Source organism: Thermobia domestica, chromosome 3, assembly GCF_964235325.1.
Source record: "Thermobia domestica chromosome 3, izTheDome1.hap1.1, whole genome shotgun sequence".
Taxonomy (NCBI): domain Eukaryota; kingdom Metazoa; phylum Arthropoda; class Insecta; order Zygentoma; family Lepismatidae; genus Thermobia; species Thermobia domestica.
Window position 1 is genome coordinate 35,763,964 of NC_137456.1, and position 15,441 is coordinate 35,779,404.

Genomic DNA, 15,441 nt, shown 5'->3' on the forward strand with positions numbered 1-15,441 from the left:
CAAAGCTTCGGAAGTAGTAGAGGCACATGAATTCGCAGTTCACGTTCGCATTCGAATTCGACATCTCACTCAGAAGCATTGGAGGCTCCACCTTTTGCTTTTTATGCTTTTGGATTGCTCTACTTATTATAATTTTATTGTTAATAATTATTACATGGAAAATGTAAGGTATGACAATGACTTAGTGTTTGTAATTTTTATTATTATTGTCTATTTTACTTGTGTAAATACAAAAGTAAATATATAATTAACGTGTCCACTTAAAATGCATTGTAATACAGTGCAGAATGTAAGAAAAATGGACGAAAATAAAGACAAAACAATACAAAACAGTATCATGATTTGCATCCAGTGTTGGATGGGTAATGTACTTTTGTAAGAACAATATTGAAGGGAAAATTAAAAATTACAAGCATAGAAGAAATCAATGAAACAACTTTAGTTGGTAGTTCAAGTAAAAAAAAAAAAAAAAAAAAAAACTTATCACCATACTTCTAAAAGCTAGCGAAAATTTTGTGACAGCCGAAGGAAATTCTCTAACGGACATCTACTAACACTGAATCAGGCTCGTAGATGCAAACAACGAAGGAGAGTTCGACAGTGGCTGTGCTAGTGAATGTCACGTGGCTGGAGGTGCTCCGTGAGGACGGAAATTAATTGGGCCCTGTGGTACACCTACACTACACTTACACTTTCTTTTCCATTTACACGTACATACATCCCCTTTTTTACACTCTTTCTGTTTTCTATTTTCATTTTATACTTCCCACTTTCCTCTACTCTTTTTGCCCTATTCATCTTGGTTTTTCGCCCTCCTTCCCTGTTTGAACTTCCTTCCCGATTATGACTTTTTCCTGATTTTGACTCTTTTCCTGACTTGTGTCCTTTTCCCGTTTGTGTCCTGTATTTTATTCTATTTTGCTTTTGAATCCTAAATCCTCTGTTTGAGGTACATATTTACCATTTTTGCAATAGTAGCACATATGACTAATGAGCCGGTGCACCTATCTATTTGACCGATAATGGTCTACGACAAGACATACAACGCAGGCGTTAAAACCTTTTGTTTTCAAAGAGCAATTATTATGTATTTTATTAAAATCTGACTGTATGTTTGATTGCAAGTATAAAGCTGCTTCTGTGAACTTGTTGTAAGTCATTTCATTAACATTGGCAGCACAAAATAAAATGAAAATAGCAAGTACAGTTGCAAATTTGTACGTATTAAATGTAAAGTCATAATGGCTAGTGAGGCGTCTGTTAAGTTGGAATTTTTGTGCAAAGAAGAAATTGATTATGGGTTTCCTCAGGAAGATCCACTCGAAGGGAAAGGGTGGACATACGAACTAATGACAGATAGCAAAGAATTAATATTATCTACAACGGAAGAAAAGCAAACAATGGAGAAGGATGTAGCTGTGTATTCTTCGGATGTGAAATTAAACATTGATGCGCTGAAATCAGAATTTGCAGTAAAAGATCATGCATTTGAAAATAATATGGAAACACGAAGAAAAGTAGAGGTTGAAGTGACCTCTACGCCGCACTCTGTTGACTATAAACAATTAACGGTAACTGATTCAAATTCAGTTGTCCAAGAAAGGTAATGTTAAATTTTATATATAGTAATTGGTTCAGATTGATAATCCAGTTACATGGGTTGGGACATTTTATAGTGAAAAGCAATGGTTCGCGAGAAGTAGGAATGGGAGATAGGCCTACGTCAAACCTAAGTTAATAATCTACAGTTTGGAAGTGGAACGACAGACGTACTCTAGTTGTACGCAAAGATACACGTGAGTAAGGCCTTACCGGTACGAATATCATGTAGCTCGTATCTCAATGAAGTAATGATTACTATTGATTAAACATTTTTCACGAACTTTTGTAAATATTTGAAGTATGGGTGACTTGTGATAATGTTTCATATCTAAAGACTTGTGATAAAGAAAAGGTTTCACTAAAGGAGATCCGAAAATTTCCGAAATGCAAAGGTAATATTTGTTATAGTGGAGTTTTTTTTTTTTTTTTTTTTTTTAAATAAATAAATATCCGACTCTTGTGAGTGTGCACAGAATTCGTGTCAAATATGTCCAGCCACACTTTTCCGAAGGACTTCGAAAAACAGCAAACCGTAACACAAGAGATAATTCTTATATCTGCACACTGTAGATTTGCGAAAAATAGGTGCCGATTTATTGTAAGAACCCATACATAAATACTTACCATATGTGTTTTCAACAATCGTTTCTGGAGAACGGACTTGTATTCCCCCATACAGCTTCATTTTATGGAACGCTCCAGTGTACATACACGAGAGGGATTGATATACACAAGGCACTAACAAACTTTTGCGTTGTGATCATTAGAGACTTAAGTGCTATTTAAATAAGAGCAAGTGATTGAGGCGTCGGTTGGGGACAGGCGTGTTAGCAAACTTCAATATAAATATAAACGAATATAGCACAAAACAATATTTGGCTTAAAGTTACTTATCTTTCGTGTTAAATTGTGTATTTGTATACTCGTAAATGCGTTATAGGTAACATTCAAATACGTTTTCTTTGCTTATATATGTGTGTATCGAAATAACACTGTTACTAAAGTATATTTCGCAATTATGTGGATCCCTTAAGTCTGGACACTTCTGTAGTAGCGGTACATTTACTTTAGATACTTCACTTCCTTTCACTTACAATGGTTACTAACTCCTTTGTCGGGAAATCCGTGTATAACAGGTTTGACCTTCATTAATTAGTTTTTACGTTGGTAAGAATCTGACGGGCAAGAACACAAATATTTGAAATATCTACTAGTAGTCTATTAAATATTATTTCAGATTTGTTATGTAAATTATACAGTAAATCTGCACCAGTTAATGCTAGCGTCTTTGTTTCTTCTGGTATAAAAATTTACGCCGTAGAGTTTGAATACTTCGAAGTAGTTTATCGAAGAGAGCATAGTTTATATGAAATCGTAGGATATATCGACGGGCTACTGTCAAAGAAATGTATCTACAAAAATTGTTTGTTTGAGATACGAATATATCTGACATTATAAAAGGTCGAATGTTTCTCCGTGTAAAAGATTATAACTCAAACCTTGCTTGTAAAAAATAGTTGATCACATAAAAACCATTGTGGATTATCGAACACTAAAATCAAATATGAAAAAGAATTTCTTTTCGCAATTATGAAAACTAATTTAGTAGATACATGCCTATGACACTAAGGCGTCGATATATAAAATTTTTGTTTACTTTAAATAGAGGGAAGAAAGCGTCAAAATAGAAAACATGGGTGAAAATTTACTCCCTTTCTCATATATATATATATATATATATATATATATATATATATCAAATCAATCTCATTAGAGAGATAAAAATCAGTTCGGAAACTGATTTTCAAAAGCAAGTTGACATACACATTTAACTTAGAATGTGAAGAAGGGCATTATTAAGGTGGGAGGCTCCTAGGGTGTCGAAAGAGGGGAGATCTGAAAATTATCTAGAAGATCCACTATTAGTGTCGAATCCGTAGTCTTTAAGGTGTCTTAGTTGATGGTAGACTCAATAACAATAAGCCCAAGATAAGTCAAGAACAATTCTCATTTTGCCTAGGAGTTGCCCATTCATATTTATTTTGCTCAGTTATAATAATAGTAATAATAATAATATTGATTAATATAAATCAATCGTAATTGTACTGGAGTAGGTACAGAGAACGCAGAAACATTGCTCTTATTTTATTCTCAATATTTTATTTCAAAATAGTTTGCATAACCATATTATTTTCCATACAAGTGCTGGTGTGTGAACTGTCACATGATGAAATGCAAGTTTGTGCAGAATTACAATAATAATTTTTTTAAAAATATCGGGTATCCACGCTACAAAGCGGAATTTTTGAACTTTTAATTTGAAATTATGAAGTTAGAAGCACGAGACTTTCCAAATTTGCTGTTTGGTTTTCTCGGCTACCCAATGTAAAATTTCAAAATGGCTGCTATTTGTTTTCAAACCATCAGTGAATAGAAAATTATTGCAAGTTTTGACAATAACAATCTTGAAATAAAAATTACATTTTAACACTTTTACCCCAAAGACATTGAAATATCTCAAAAAAAAAAAAAAAAAAAAACCGAAAAACACCGAATGAAGGCCAAAAATTCCAGAGAAAACCCATATATGCCCGTTTTTTTAACAAAACTATTTTTTTCACACCCTGGTTTTTTACACTATTTCATGTTCCAGAAAATAATAACTGCGTCGGGACCGTAATACGGCAAATTGTGGAGGCGTTAAAATATTAAATAATACTTTTGATAAAGTGGATACTTTCAAATATTTAGGATCAATATTAACAGACGAAAATCATATTCACGGAGAAATTAAATGTCGACTAAAAGCAGGGAATTCGTGTTACTATTCGGTTCAAAATCTCTTGTCGTCGCGAATTCTGTCGAGGAATTTGAAGCTTAAAATATATAAAACGATAATTATGCCTGTTGTTCTGTATGGTTGCGAAACATGGTCGCTTACTCTGAGGGAAGAACATAGACTGAAAGTATTTGAGAACAGGATCCTGAGAAGAATATTCGGGCCCAAGAGGAACGAGAATGGGGAATGGCGGAAGTTTCATAACGAGGAACTACATAGTTTATACGGTTTACCCAACATTGTTAGGGTCGTCAAGTCTAGGAGGCTCAGGTGGGCAGGTCATGTAGCTAGAATGGAAGAAAGTAGAAACGCTTTCAAAGTCTTGACTGGTAGACCCATAGGAAAACGACCATTATGAAGACCTAGGCGCAGATGGGAGGATAATATTAAGATGGATCTCGCAGAGATAGGAATACAAAGTAGAAACTGGATCCAATTAGCTAAGGATAGAAGTCAGTGGAGAGCTTTTGTGAACGCGGCACTGAACCTCCGGGTTCCATAGGCCATAGAGTTAGTTAGTTAGTTTAGAAAATAATAACTCAATTTATTTCATTCATCAAGTGCCGACAACATAATTTCAAACGAAACACTTCCATGTTAGTTTCCCAGAGCGGTGTATATAAAAGGTCAAATCTTAGATTAAGTGAAAAATAAAATGTATTAATAGTTTTTCGTTTGTGGTATCTGCGGACATTTTTACATGTTTTATATTCCATAAAATAGTAACAATTTATTTCACTCACCTAACCGTGATAACATAATTTCAAATTGTATCCTTTGGGTTGAGAAGAAGAAAAGCTACAATAGCCAATTCTAAGTTCCACAACATTTCAAATAGTATTACTGGTAACTTATTCGTAACATGATCCGGACTTGTACTTTTTAATTGCACCCATTCTACTTCAAATTTCGGAATGTGTAATTTGAGATCTCTTCATTTTTCTTAGGTAAGTATAGTAAATTACTAGTTTTAGTTCCCGAAATTTAGAGAATTGGGAGAATATCCCTACCTATAAGCCATGAAGAAAATTATATTTGTTCTGTTACAAACTTATTCCGAATTTGAATCTCTTGGTTGCGGCTCACTGGAACCTATCGTGGAAGTATGAATTTCGCGTCATGCTAACTCTACTGACAAGCAATGAGAAAATTCTCGATCGTTGTATTTAAACTTGTTGGAAACTTGGTAATCTGCTCCTAAGTGGTTTCTGCTGCTAACTGCGGATTTTACAATATGGGATCGTGTCATTTCTGCGACAACTGATATAAATTGAGATCATATTTTGAAAATTTAGAACATCAAAAAAATATCCCTAGGTACAAGCCGTGAGAATATATTTGCAACTTGAACCAGCTACTTTATTGTGAATATTTTTGCTTGTAACTGCAGAGAATGTAACCTCAGGTCAGGTGGGTGAATAAATCAAACTTTGCATTTTGTAGAAATGTTTCTTCTGTGCTTTATTGAAAAGCAGCTTGTAAAATCAAGGATCTTTTATTTCATTTCTGCCCTTTAGATTATAATTATATTCAAATATTGTATATATTTGTATTTTATTATACTCGACTGATACTTGTTTTCATTTCATGTAGCAGTGTATTATAAAGCTATTTTTGTTAAAAATTATCTGTTGCTTTGTAATGAGCTAATCTGATCCGATACCCTTAAGAATTGCGGCCTGTCAGGTGTGATACATATCGTCAGTAACATCACAACCGCAAGATTTTGCATGCATATGTACTTCTGCCACCCTTATATAACAAAGGTTGCGAGTATTTCAAGCTACTAATTAACTATATGATGTAATCTGTATATCTTTTAGCTAATGTAATGTTACATATATTTATCTAAAACTATATATTGAATGTTATGTACAGGAGATTAAAAGTATAATTTCCAATACATAATAACTGTATAGAACAACGTTTTCCAACCGGTGTGCCGCGAGAAATCGGAACAAAATTATGAATCTTATAGCAATCAAATTGTAAAACGTAGGGAAAAATGTATATTTGTATTTCACACTACTATGAATCTCTACTATGGATCTATAATTTTAAGTTTCGTACCGTGTTACTGTTTCGTATATTTCTAATGTTGAAAAAAGTATTTGTTGTCATTGTGATGACCATTATTGCTTTCTTATTGTTGCAAACAATTCACAACTTAAAATATAATTCAATCCTTTCGAAAAAAATACCTACATTTGTGTTTTAAAAGTAAAAGAGATTTGTTTGTTCGTTCGTTATGTAGTGATCTTCCTTCTTAGTAAAAGGTTGAATACAGTTTTTTTTTTTAAAAAAAGCTTATTTTTAAAAATTGAGTCCAATATTTCATTGCAATTGTTTTGTATTTTTAAATTAGAATGAAAATTAAGCTTAATGATTTACCACGGGAAAAAACTGTGTACGAGCTTTCCTCGCTGTGAGAAGGAGATCGATAATCACAGAAAAAAAACACTGTGTTTTACAAATAATATCTATAAGTGTGCCGCGAGAGTCCAAATAACACCCGTAGTGTGTCGCAAGTTGGGGAACACTGGTATAGAGTACATTTTCGAAAACAATAGAATGTTAATATCTTTTTTAAATGTGCCTTATTCAGGACGTTGGCTTCTTCTGTGAAGGATTTCTTTAATGAAAGATGACCATTATGACTATAAATCAATTTGTAAGCTATGTTAGTGTCAGTCTTTATTAAGAGCAATAACATTTTCTTAGAAAATATGTTTCTAGTACATTTGAAAATTGTATCTTATGAGCAATGTTGCATTACTCTGTGCAGAATCCTTTAGGGCGACTTGTTCGTTATTATTATTATTATAAGTTGGTTTCAGAGCGAAGTTAGTCTCAATTTTCATTGTCGGCCACTAACATTTTATCATAAAATAACAACATGAAAAATTGAACCTTCTAACCTTCTTTACATTTTTGACTGCAGGTTTACATTAGGAAAGCACAATGATTGCTATAAATAGAAGGTTTTATGAAAGTTTTTAGATGTAAAATACTTTCTAGAAAGGTAGTATCCTCGTTTATTATGTCTCTTGCAAGGAGGACCTCATTGCATGGTATAGTGGAAATCTTATGAAGACGAGAGTAAAAGCAACTCAGACAAGCAATTAGGTTATGGTTCAAAGTCACTATTTTTAGTTTTGTTATATATCAGTTTTCCAACTTATATATCAATTTTATATATCAGGCCTCTTCTTTGTGCACGTGAAGTTGAATGCAGTGAGCTATTCCATGTCAAGTAAAAAAAGTTGGAAGATGAACCCTTACAAATTAGTTAGATTTCAGATTCGAAATAATATGGTCAGTATGTAAAATTGAAAATCTCAGGTTGATTTCTAAGCCACTTTTGTAATTACAATAATTCCAAATATACCCATAATCTACCAAAAAATTGCATGCATGACATTTCTCCGATTGTCATTTGCAGCTAGATTACAGGACATAATGTACAGGTTTGGGTGCCACTTTAAAGCGTATGAGTCACCGGTGGCAAAGATTTCATTATCAGGTATATGATTTTTTAATTATATTTTCGTTTTTTGATTGTAGTTTGTATTTTTACTTCTCTTGTCTTGGTCGATTTCTCACGGTCTTATCTATGGTAACTTGTCTCATGCCGTTTTTCTTTTCTCTTGTGCTTCTTTATTTCCTTTGTCTCCCTTTTTCACATGATTAGTTATAACTCAGCATGTTGAGGCATTCTAGAGTTTTATTGTTATCTGAAACTTTAACTCATGTCCTTTCTCCCTATTTTTTACGTTATTTCTTAATTTAAAAAATGCAATAAGTATTTATTTCAAACATGAAAAACATATAATAGTTTGGAGCTAACATATATCTATCTATCTATCTATATCTTCGGTAAAAAAAATATTTGGATGAATTCTTCGTGATTAGTTCCCAATTAGTATCGTCTTAAAATAAATATTATAAAATGTCACCTAAATCGGAGTTAAAACAAGGGGATAATGCTTTCAGTCAACAAGGATATTTTCTAAAAGTTTGTTGTTAATTTTGTATTCTTTGTTTCAAACACCATTTTGTTAATTTTTTTTTCTCTTTTCCATTTCATTTGGTGCCTCAGTAAAGACACATCTTCAATCACACATATACATTATAACGAACATTAATACAAAAAACTGAGGTTTAACTGTTCCAGTCTATTTCCAGGAAAGTTTATTTTGTTTGTAACATACTTCCGTCTTCATCTATAAAGCTTTGTCCTAGTCCGTGTTAAAGTAATATATGACTTTCTGCATTCTTCCTCTCAACATATTCTGCAGCATCTGTTTAGGTAGGATCCGAAATTTATTAGATAGTACTTTTTTTTATGATGTTTGCTTTTTCTTACGTTTTAGCTTGTTTCTAGTATCCTTACTGTTTTCATTTCTTCCTTCGTGTAATCTAGACTGCAGTAATATATTTGATTATATTCCATATTTAATCTTTTAATATTTGGTTTAAAGGGACCATGACCTGTAACAAATTGCATTTTTTCTTTGTTTAATTCTCTTGTATCCTTATTTTAATTGACCGAATATATTATTTCAATTTCTCTTCTTTCGTTGAATTTTCTCAACTTATTTGACACTTTCCTGTGATGACTGCGTCCAGCTTCAGTTTGCGAATCGAAATTTTTGCAGTTATTTCTTTATGTTTTGTAAATTCTTTATTTTAATCGAAGTTTTAATTACTGGCTCTAGTACAAATAACGAATGAAATTTCTGGGGGTTAGAGTTCCAAGAAAAAGTAGCTTTGTTCATCAGTAGAATTACTTCAGTGTACGCCTCATAGCTGGAGATCCAACATCACGGTACAGATATGCTCTAAAACATGACATGCCTGGATATTCGTCCATTTGAAGCAAAATAGAATGAAGTGATCAGTATTATTTAGAGAACCATTTGATAGATATTCCGTTAGTAGTTTATGTTAAATTAGTGACCACGGGGTAGTGGAGGTTAGGTGTCGCGATGTATTGTTACACTTTTCTTTCTTTCGACAGTGTAATTATTCTTCTTAGCGGAGGGCCGCAGTGGCTCAGTGGTAGAGCGTTTACCTCTGGTGCTTGGGGTCCCGGGTTCGATCCCAGCCCCCGCCAAGTGAACCTTGTGGTGGACAAACACCGTGTGCGTGCGTTTTCTCGGGGTCCTTCCGTTTCCACCCACTTTCTTCATTCCACAATTTCATTCATTAATTATCATCACCGTCTCCTTTAGCCTAACCAGCATACCGTGGGACGTAAAACTCAAAGATTTCATTTCATTTTTTATTCTTACCGGGATGTGATTTTTAATGTTACGATTTGTATAACACCCAGGATCTTTTACGAACTAATTGACTGGCTTTGGCACCATCTTGCTCCAATTTCTCCTCTTTTTTCTCTAACTACAATGGACAGACCAATATTTGTAAGGTCGTGTCGCTGGCGTGATGATTGTAGCGTTGGTATCGGGAATGAAGAGACGGTCGAGTCACGGCAATGGTTACTTTTCCACTTGCAAAATATATTTCTATATGTTAATATATATTATTATTATTATTATTCGCTTTCTTGCATTTTTTGTGCACTATTAGATTATGCTAGGATCGTTTAGAGAAGATTACGTAAAGTCACGTTTGTCGTTTCTTTCTTTCAAAATACATCCTGTCTGTTTATGTTTATTTATAATAAGTTGCGTCTTTCATGTTTACTGGGCATGGGTTAACGCTAGGTAAGGTTACGTTCGTAGAAAGAGAAAACCGCCGGACATTTTCTTTACACAGCAATTGGTTGTATTTTCTTTCGCACTGGAAGTTACTATTTTCAGCCACTCATAGTGTGTTAGTAGCTGTGTTACACTGCATTAGAGTCCCGATAAAAAATGGAAAGTATGTGTGTTAAAAATTGTTGTGGTTTTATCTCAACACCCAACAAATTGGTTAGGGTACATATAATATTAAAGCGGGTATATCACAACTGGTTTCGAATCTGGGATAATATCACGGATAATGTTTTTAACTATATACAGAAGTCTTTTTTGGTAAATTTTTGTTCATAATGTGCAATTAACCAAATACGGCGTTTTAGACTTAACCTATTGTGTGCATAAGTGACAGAAATCTTGTAGAATGGTTTGTCTGTTCGTCCGTCTGCAAACAGCTATCAACAAAATTCTAAAACAAACAACAACAAAAAAATCGAGAAACGGATTTTTGCAAGCGGTCAGGCGTCCGAAGAATAGGTTTCATCTCCTCTGTTTATTCTATTCAAATCTGAAGTGGTTCAAATTTTTCATTTCTAATTGCAACGTTTATTGCCACAGCTCGAAAATTTTAATATAGCGAGAAGCGGACATTTGTTAACGATTCAGCAATTTATCACAACATTCAAGGCTATCCAGGGTATTCTACCGAAACCGAAGGTAGCTCAAATTTACTATTACGTCCTGTTTCAAAATTGATTTCAGTACAAGATAAACAGTCAACGCTTTCAAGATGAAGTTCCTTATAAGTATTTCAGTATCTCATGAATAGGTTCCATTTCGTCCCATAACCCTGTTTTCGAACCAAATATTATTCAACTTACTCATTTTAATTTCAACATTTATTGCCTTAGAAGGAAAGTGTAACACATAACGGGAAGCGATTGTTGGCCAACGATCCAGTATCTATAGATAACATACGTATCATGACTATGTATAACTCTGCCAAAACCTGCTGTTGTTAAAAATCACTGTTACCTCCGGTTTAACATTTTCTGCCTACTTCTATTGAAACCGGAGCAACTGAAACAGAGCACTAGGCATTAAGGTTTAAATATTTGTCACCATAGAATAGAAACCGTAACAGATAGCTACAAATGTTTTTTATATTCAGTTCAGGGTCCAAAGAGGACATACGGAAACCCACAGCACGCTAGCAAGTGCTTGAAATATAATAGTATCTAGTTCCTGAAAAATAAACACACTGCTGAACAAGACTGCACTTATTTAATATAAAAACACATTTACACGTGACCTTTCCATCTTCTAGCCAAGATCCTCATCAGACTTACACTGAGTGATACAAAAACTTCTCAAGAATATATACGCAATTCATCTCCCTATCTGCTCTCTCATTGGCCCGTTCAAACAACCAATCAGAAGCGTGGAAGTCTATTTGAACTGACCAATGAGACAACATAACATTCTACCATAAAGAAACAACAAGGAGCAAGCAACCATTGCATACATTAATTCTTATATAAATTTTTCTGTATTTATCAATAATGCTTCTCCATTCTTTATTAATGATGATACCTTTGGTCCAATTCATTAAGTTTACATCCCCTTCCTTTTCTATCCACCGGGCCTTTTTCCAGTTTCTCGGCCACAGTCTTTCTTCCCGTTCCAGCACAATAACCTCTTCCCAGTCCACATCATGTCCTTTTTCTTTTACATGATTAAAGATCGCGTTAGTTTCTCTGCCGTATTTCACATCACTTTTATGTTGTTTAATTCTTTCTTTCAATAATTTCCCCGTCTCCCCAATATATTTCATATCACAATCCTTACAATTCATACAATAAATGACACCTTTCTGATCACTTTTTTCTTTTTTTCCCTTTGTTGCTTTTGACTAGGTCCAACAACGTTCTGCTACCTTTTCTGTACACCTTGACTCCTTGCTTTCTTAACATCTTTTTTAAAATCTCGGTATCTTCTCCTAGCCCTTCAATGCCTTTCCATACCCCCTCATTGTCTTCCCCATTTTTACCTTTCCCAGAGACTACAAATGCTTTAACGATATCCCTTTTACTATAACAATTCTCATACAGCTACTCCTTAAAGATTTCCACATTCTCTTCTAAATTTTTGTTACAAAATTTTGGTAATTCTTTCTAACATATTTCTTATGAAATTAACTTTTGTGCTTCTATCTACATTACTTTTCTTATTACAATAAATACCAGCACTACAATGTTTTTGATACCATTGAGTCTTAATGCTCTTCCCTTCCTTACTCGTTAAAATGACAAGATAACATAATACACTTCCCTGCTCTGTCTAGTTCTATTTCTATTCCCTTCTCCTTATCTTCAAAACTACCAACGAACGCTATCAACTCTTCTTTTGATCTTTCCCATATCCCAAAACAATCATCAACGTATTTACATAAAAATCGAATCTTTTCTTTCCCCTTTTCTATCACATCCTTCTCCCACACATTCATAATGATATCAGACAATATCGGACTTATCTTAGATCCTATACTTAAACCATCTTTAATCTTATATATGTCATTCTTAACTGTACAGAACCAAACTCCCATATTAAGTTGAGAGCTTTTCTAACTTTCTCCCATTTCCAGCCTTTAACACATTCTCCCCCCATAACTCTCTTAATCATATCAAGTACAGCACTTCTCTTTAGACTAGGGAACATGGCTTTAACATCTAAACTAAACAAAATACAATCATTATTAATTTTAGCATTGCTAGTGTAGTTTATTACTTCTCTATAGTCTTTAACTGCCAAAGTCTTTTATCTGTCTCTTACCCACTCTAACACTAGTTTCAATTCACTTTCTAGCGGTTCCAAATAATAATTCCTACAGTTTCTATACTGACTTCTATACACAAAGACAGAAAGAGATATTGTTATATGTTTTCCTCTAATCGATTCAGCTTGCAATTAATAAATTCAATCTCCTCCGGTAAACCACTATTCAATCCACAAATTGTTCAAATGACGATTTCTAGTTTCATCATTTATCATTTCTGATCGAAAAAAAACACCATATGCTTTAGTTTTTCATCGTTTTCGCTTTTTTTCATTTCACCATTTCATTCTTTCTCATCATGTCTTTGTCCTTATGCCTAGCCGGCATATTCCTGGGATGTAAACGAAAAGATTTTATTTCATTTTACTTTGAATGAAAAGGATTCATTGTTTAAACGTTACCTCTGGTACATGGGGTCCGTGGTATGATCCCAGCTCGAGCCAATGGAGCTTTCTGGTAGACAAATATCGTGTGCGTGGGTATCCTCGGAGTTTTCCGATTTTCTTCATTTCACCATTTCATTCATTTATCCTCACTGTCTCGTTTGGTCTAGTCGGTATAACTGTGGGATAATAAACTTATATTTCCTTTCGTTTCTTTCTTCTAAACGCAAATTTCAACAACTGGCGAAACGCGGCTTTCTGTAAAATATTCATCATTTATTGCAACATAACATGACTACCCACAGCAATCTACTGAACCGGACATGGTTAAAATTTACTATTACTTCTAGTTACTTCATATTTTAGTACCGTTATTGTCATAGAACAAAAACGGTTGAGGATAACGAAAAGCAGTTTCCTGCTAAGGATTTAGCATCTCAATACAATATATATTGGTTATCCTCAACAATCTCAAAATAGGAAGTGGCACCGCGCTGCCTCTGTTGTAGAGCCTTCCCCTCTGGTGCATGGGGCCCTTGGTTCGATTCCAATACGCGCCAAGTGAGCTTTGTGGTGGACAAACACCATGTGTGTTGGTTTTCTAGGGTTTCCTCCCTTTTTCCACCTTCTTCATTCGGCCAGTTCTTTCATTTCTCATCATCACCGTCTCCTTTAGGATAGCCGGCGTATGCATGGGACGGAAAAATTAATGAATTTCAAAATTGGAAATTGTTCACATTTACGATTACGTCCAATTTCAGAACTGATATTCGTAGTGCAAAAACGCTAATAGATGTTAATTTGCGGTTTGTTGCAATCGATTCGACATTGAAAGTATATGTTCATTTTCTGCGTTGAAATTCAATTCAAACTGGAAGTGATTAAAATTAACCGTATGTAGTTTCAACATTTATCGCCACAGAGCAAACACGTTAATAGATAGCGAGAAGTGTAGTTTTTTAAATGATTCAACATTTCGAAATATAACTACAGCACTATATGATGACCCGAAGTCTCAGATTTACCATTAAGATTTGAACTTTATTTCCGTAGAGTGAAAATGGTAATAGATATGGATTTTTTTTTTGTAATCGAGTTATCTTGCCAAGAAAACGTTCCATCCATCTTCCTCGTTCAAGCTCTATTCAAATAAGAGGTGGTTAAAATTATCAGTTTCCTGTTCAAACTTTTATCGACTTAAAACGAAAATTTTTACAAATAGCGTGGAATTATTTTATTTACAAAGACTTCAGCCAGTTTCAGCGTCTCAAGACAAGTTGGCATAACTACCGACAAGAATCTACCAAAACAGAAAGTGGTACAAGCTTACTAATATTACCAGTTTCAATACTTATTTCTATAGAACAAAAACGATAAAAAAAAAAAATATCTATGAGTTTTCTCAATTCATATAGCTTGCCAAGTATCTATGAGTTTTCTCAATTCATATAGCTTGCCAAGAATCGGTTCTATATTTTACGTTAATCCTAAGTTCAAACCGAAAGAGGTCCAAATTATTCATTTCTGGCTTAAAAATTTATCACTATAGAACACAAATGGTAATAGATATCGACAAATAATATTTCAAATGGATACACCTTCTCTTTCGTATATATATCGTCACAACCTGCAGTACCGTATCGGAACCGGAAGTCGTTGAATTTATTAATATTTCTGGCATTAGATTTTCATGGAGAAAAACTGTCAAAGATTTAGAGAAATGTTTTATTCTGACCTATTCAGCGTCCCAAATGTAGCTTCTATTTCATCCCATAAACCTCTATTCGAATTGGAAATGCTTGAACTTTACGATTGTTTTCAACATTTATCTGCATTGAATTAAATGTGTAAAGTGTAGCTAGTAATGGCTTATTGAAATGGACCCAGAGTCCAAGGAAGATCTTCTATCTAGGACCTTATTTTCTAATTCAGCTAGTATTAACAGATGTATTATCCCCAGTTCGAAAATTGAATTCGCTTTGTTTGGAAGTCTTAGTTTCCCACTTCGTAACGATTTTCATTTGTTTAACTTAGGCCATGTCCAAAAGATACAAATGTGCATTCGAAGTACGCTTATTT

At 33.8% G+C, this 15,441-nt stretch overlaps 1 protein-coding gene across 2 annotated transcripts in view; it reads left to right on the top strand.

Annotated features, from left to right (window-relative positions):
* Nucleotides 1-998: 998 nt before the first annotated feature.
* LOC145680278 (uncharacterized) overlaps nt 999-15,441 on the top strand; it is a 76,862-nt gene continuing 62,419 nt past the window's right edge. Inside the window, exon 1 of one of the 2 annotated variants that reach the window (XM_081750632.1) lies at nt 999-1,603. In XM_081750632.1, the coding sequence (XP_081606758.1) occupies nt 1,242-1,603 (362 nt within the window). In that variant the 5' untranslated portion in view covers nt 999-1,241. Of the gene's footprint in view, nt 1,995-15,441 lie in introns of both variants that reach the window. The other variant, XM_081750633.1, reaches the window with a different exon arrangement.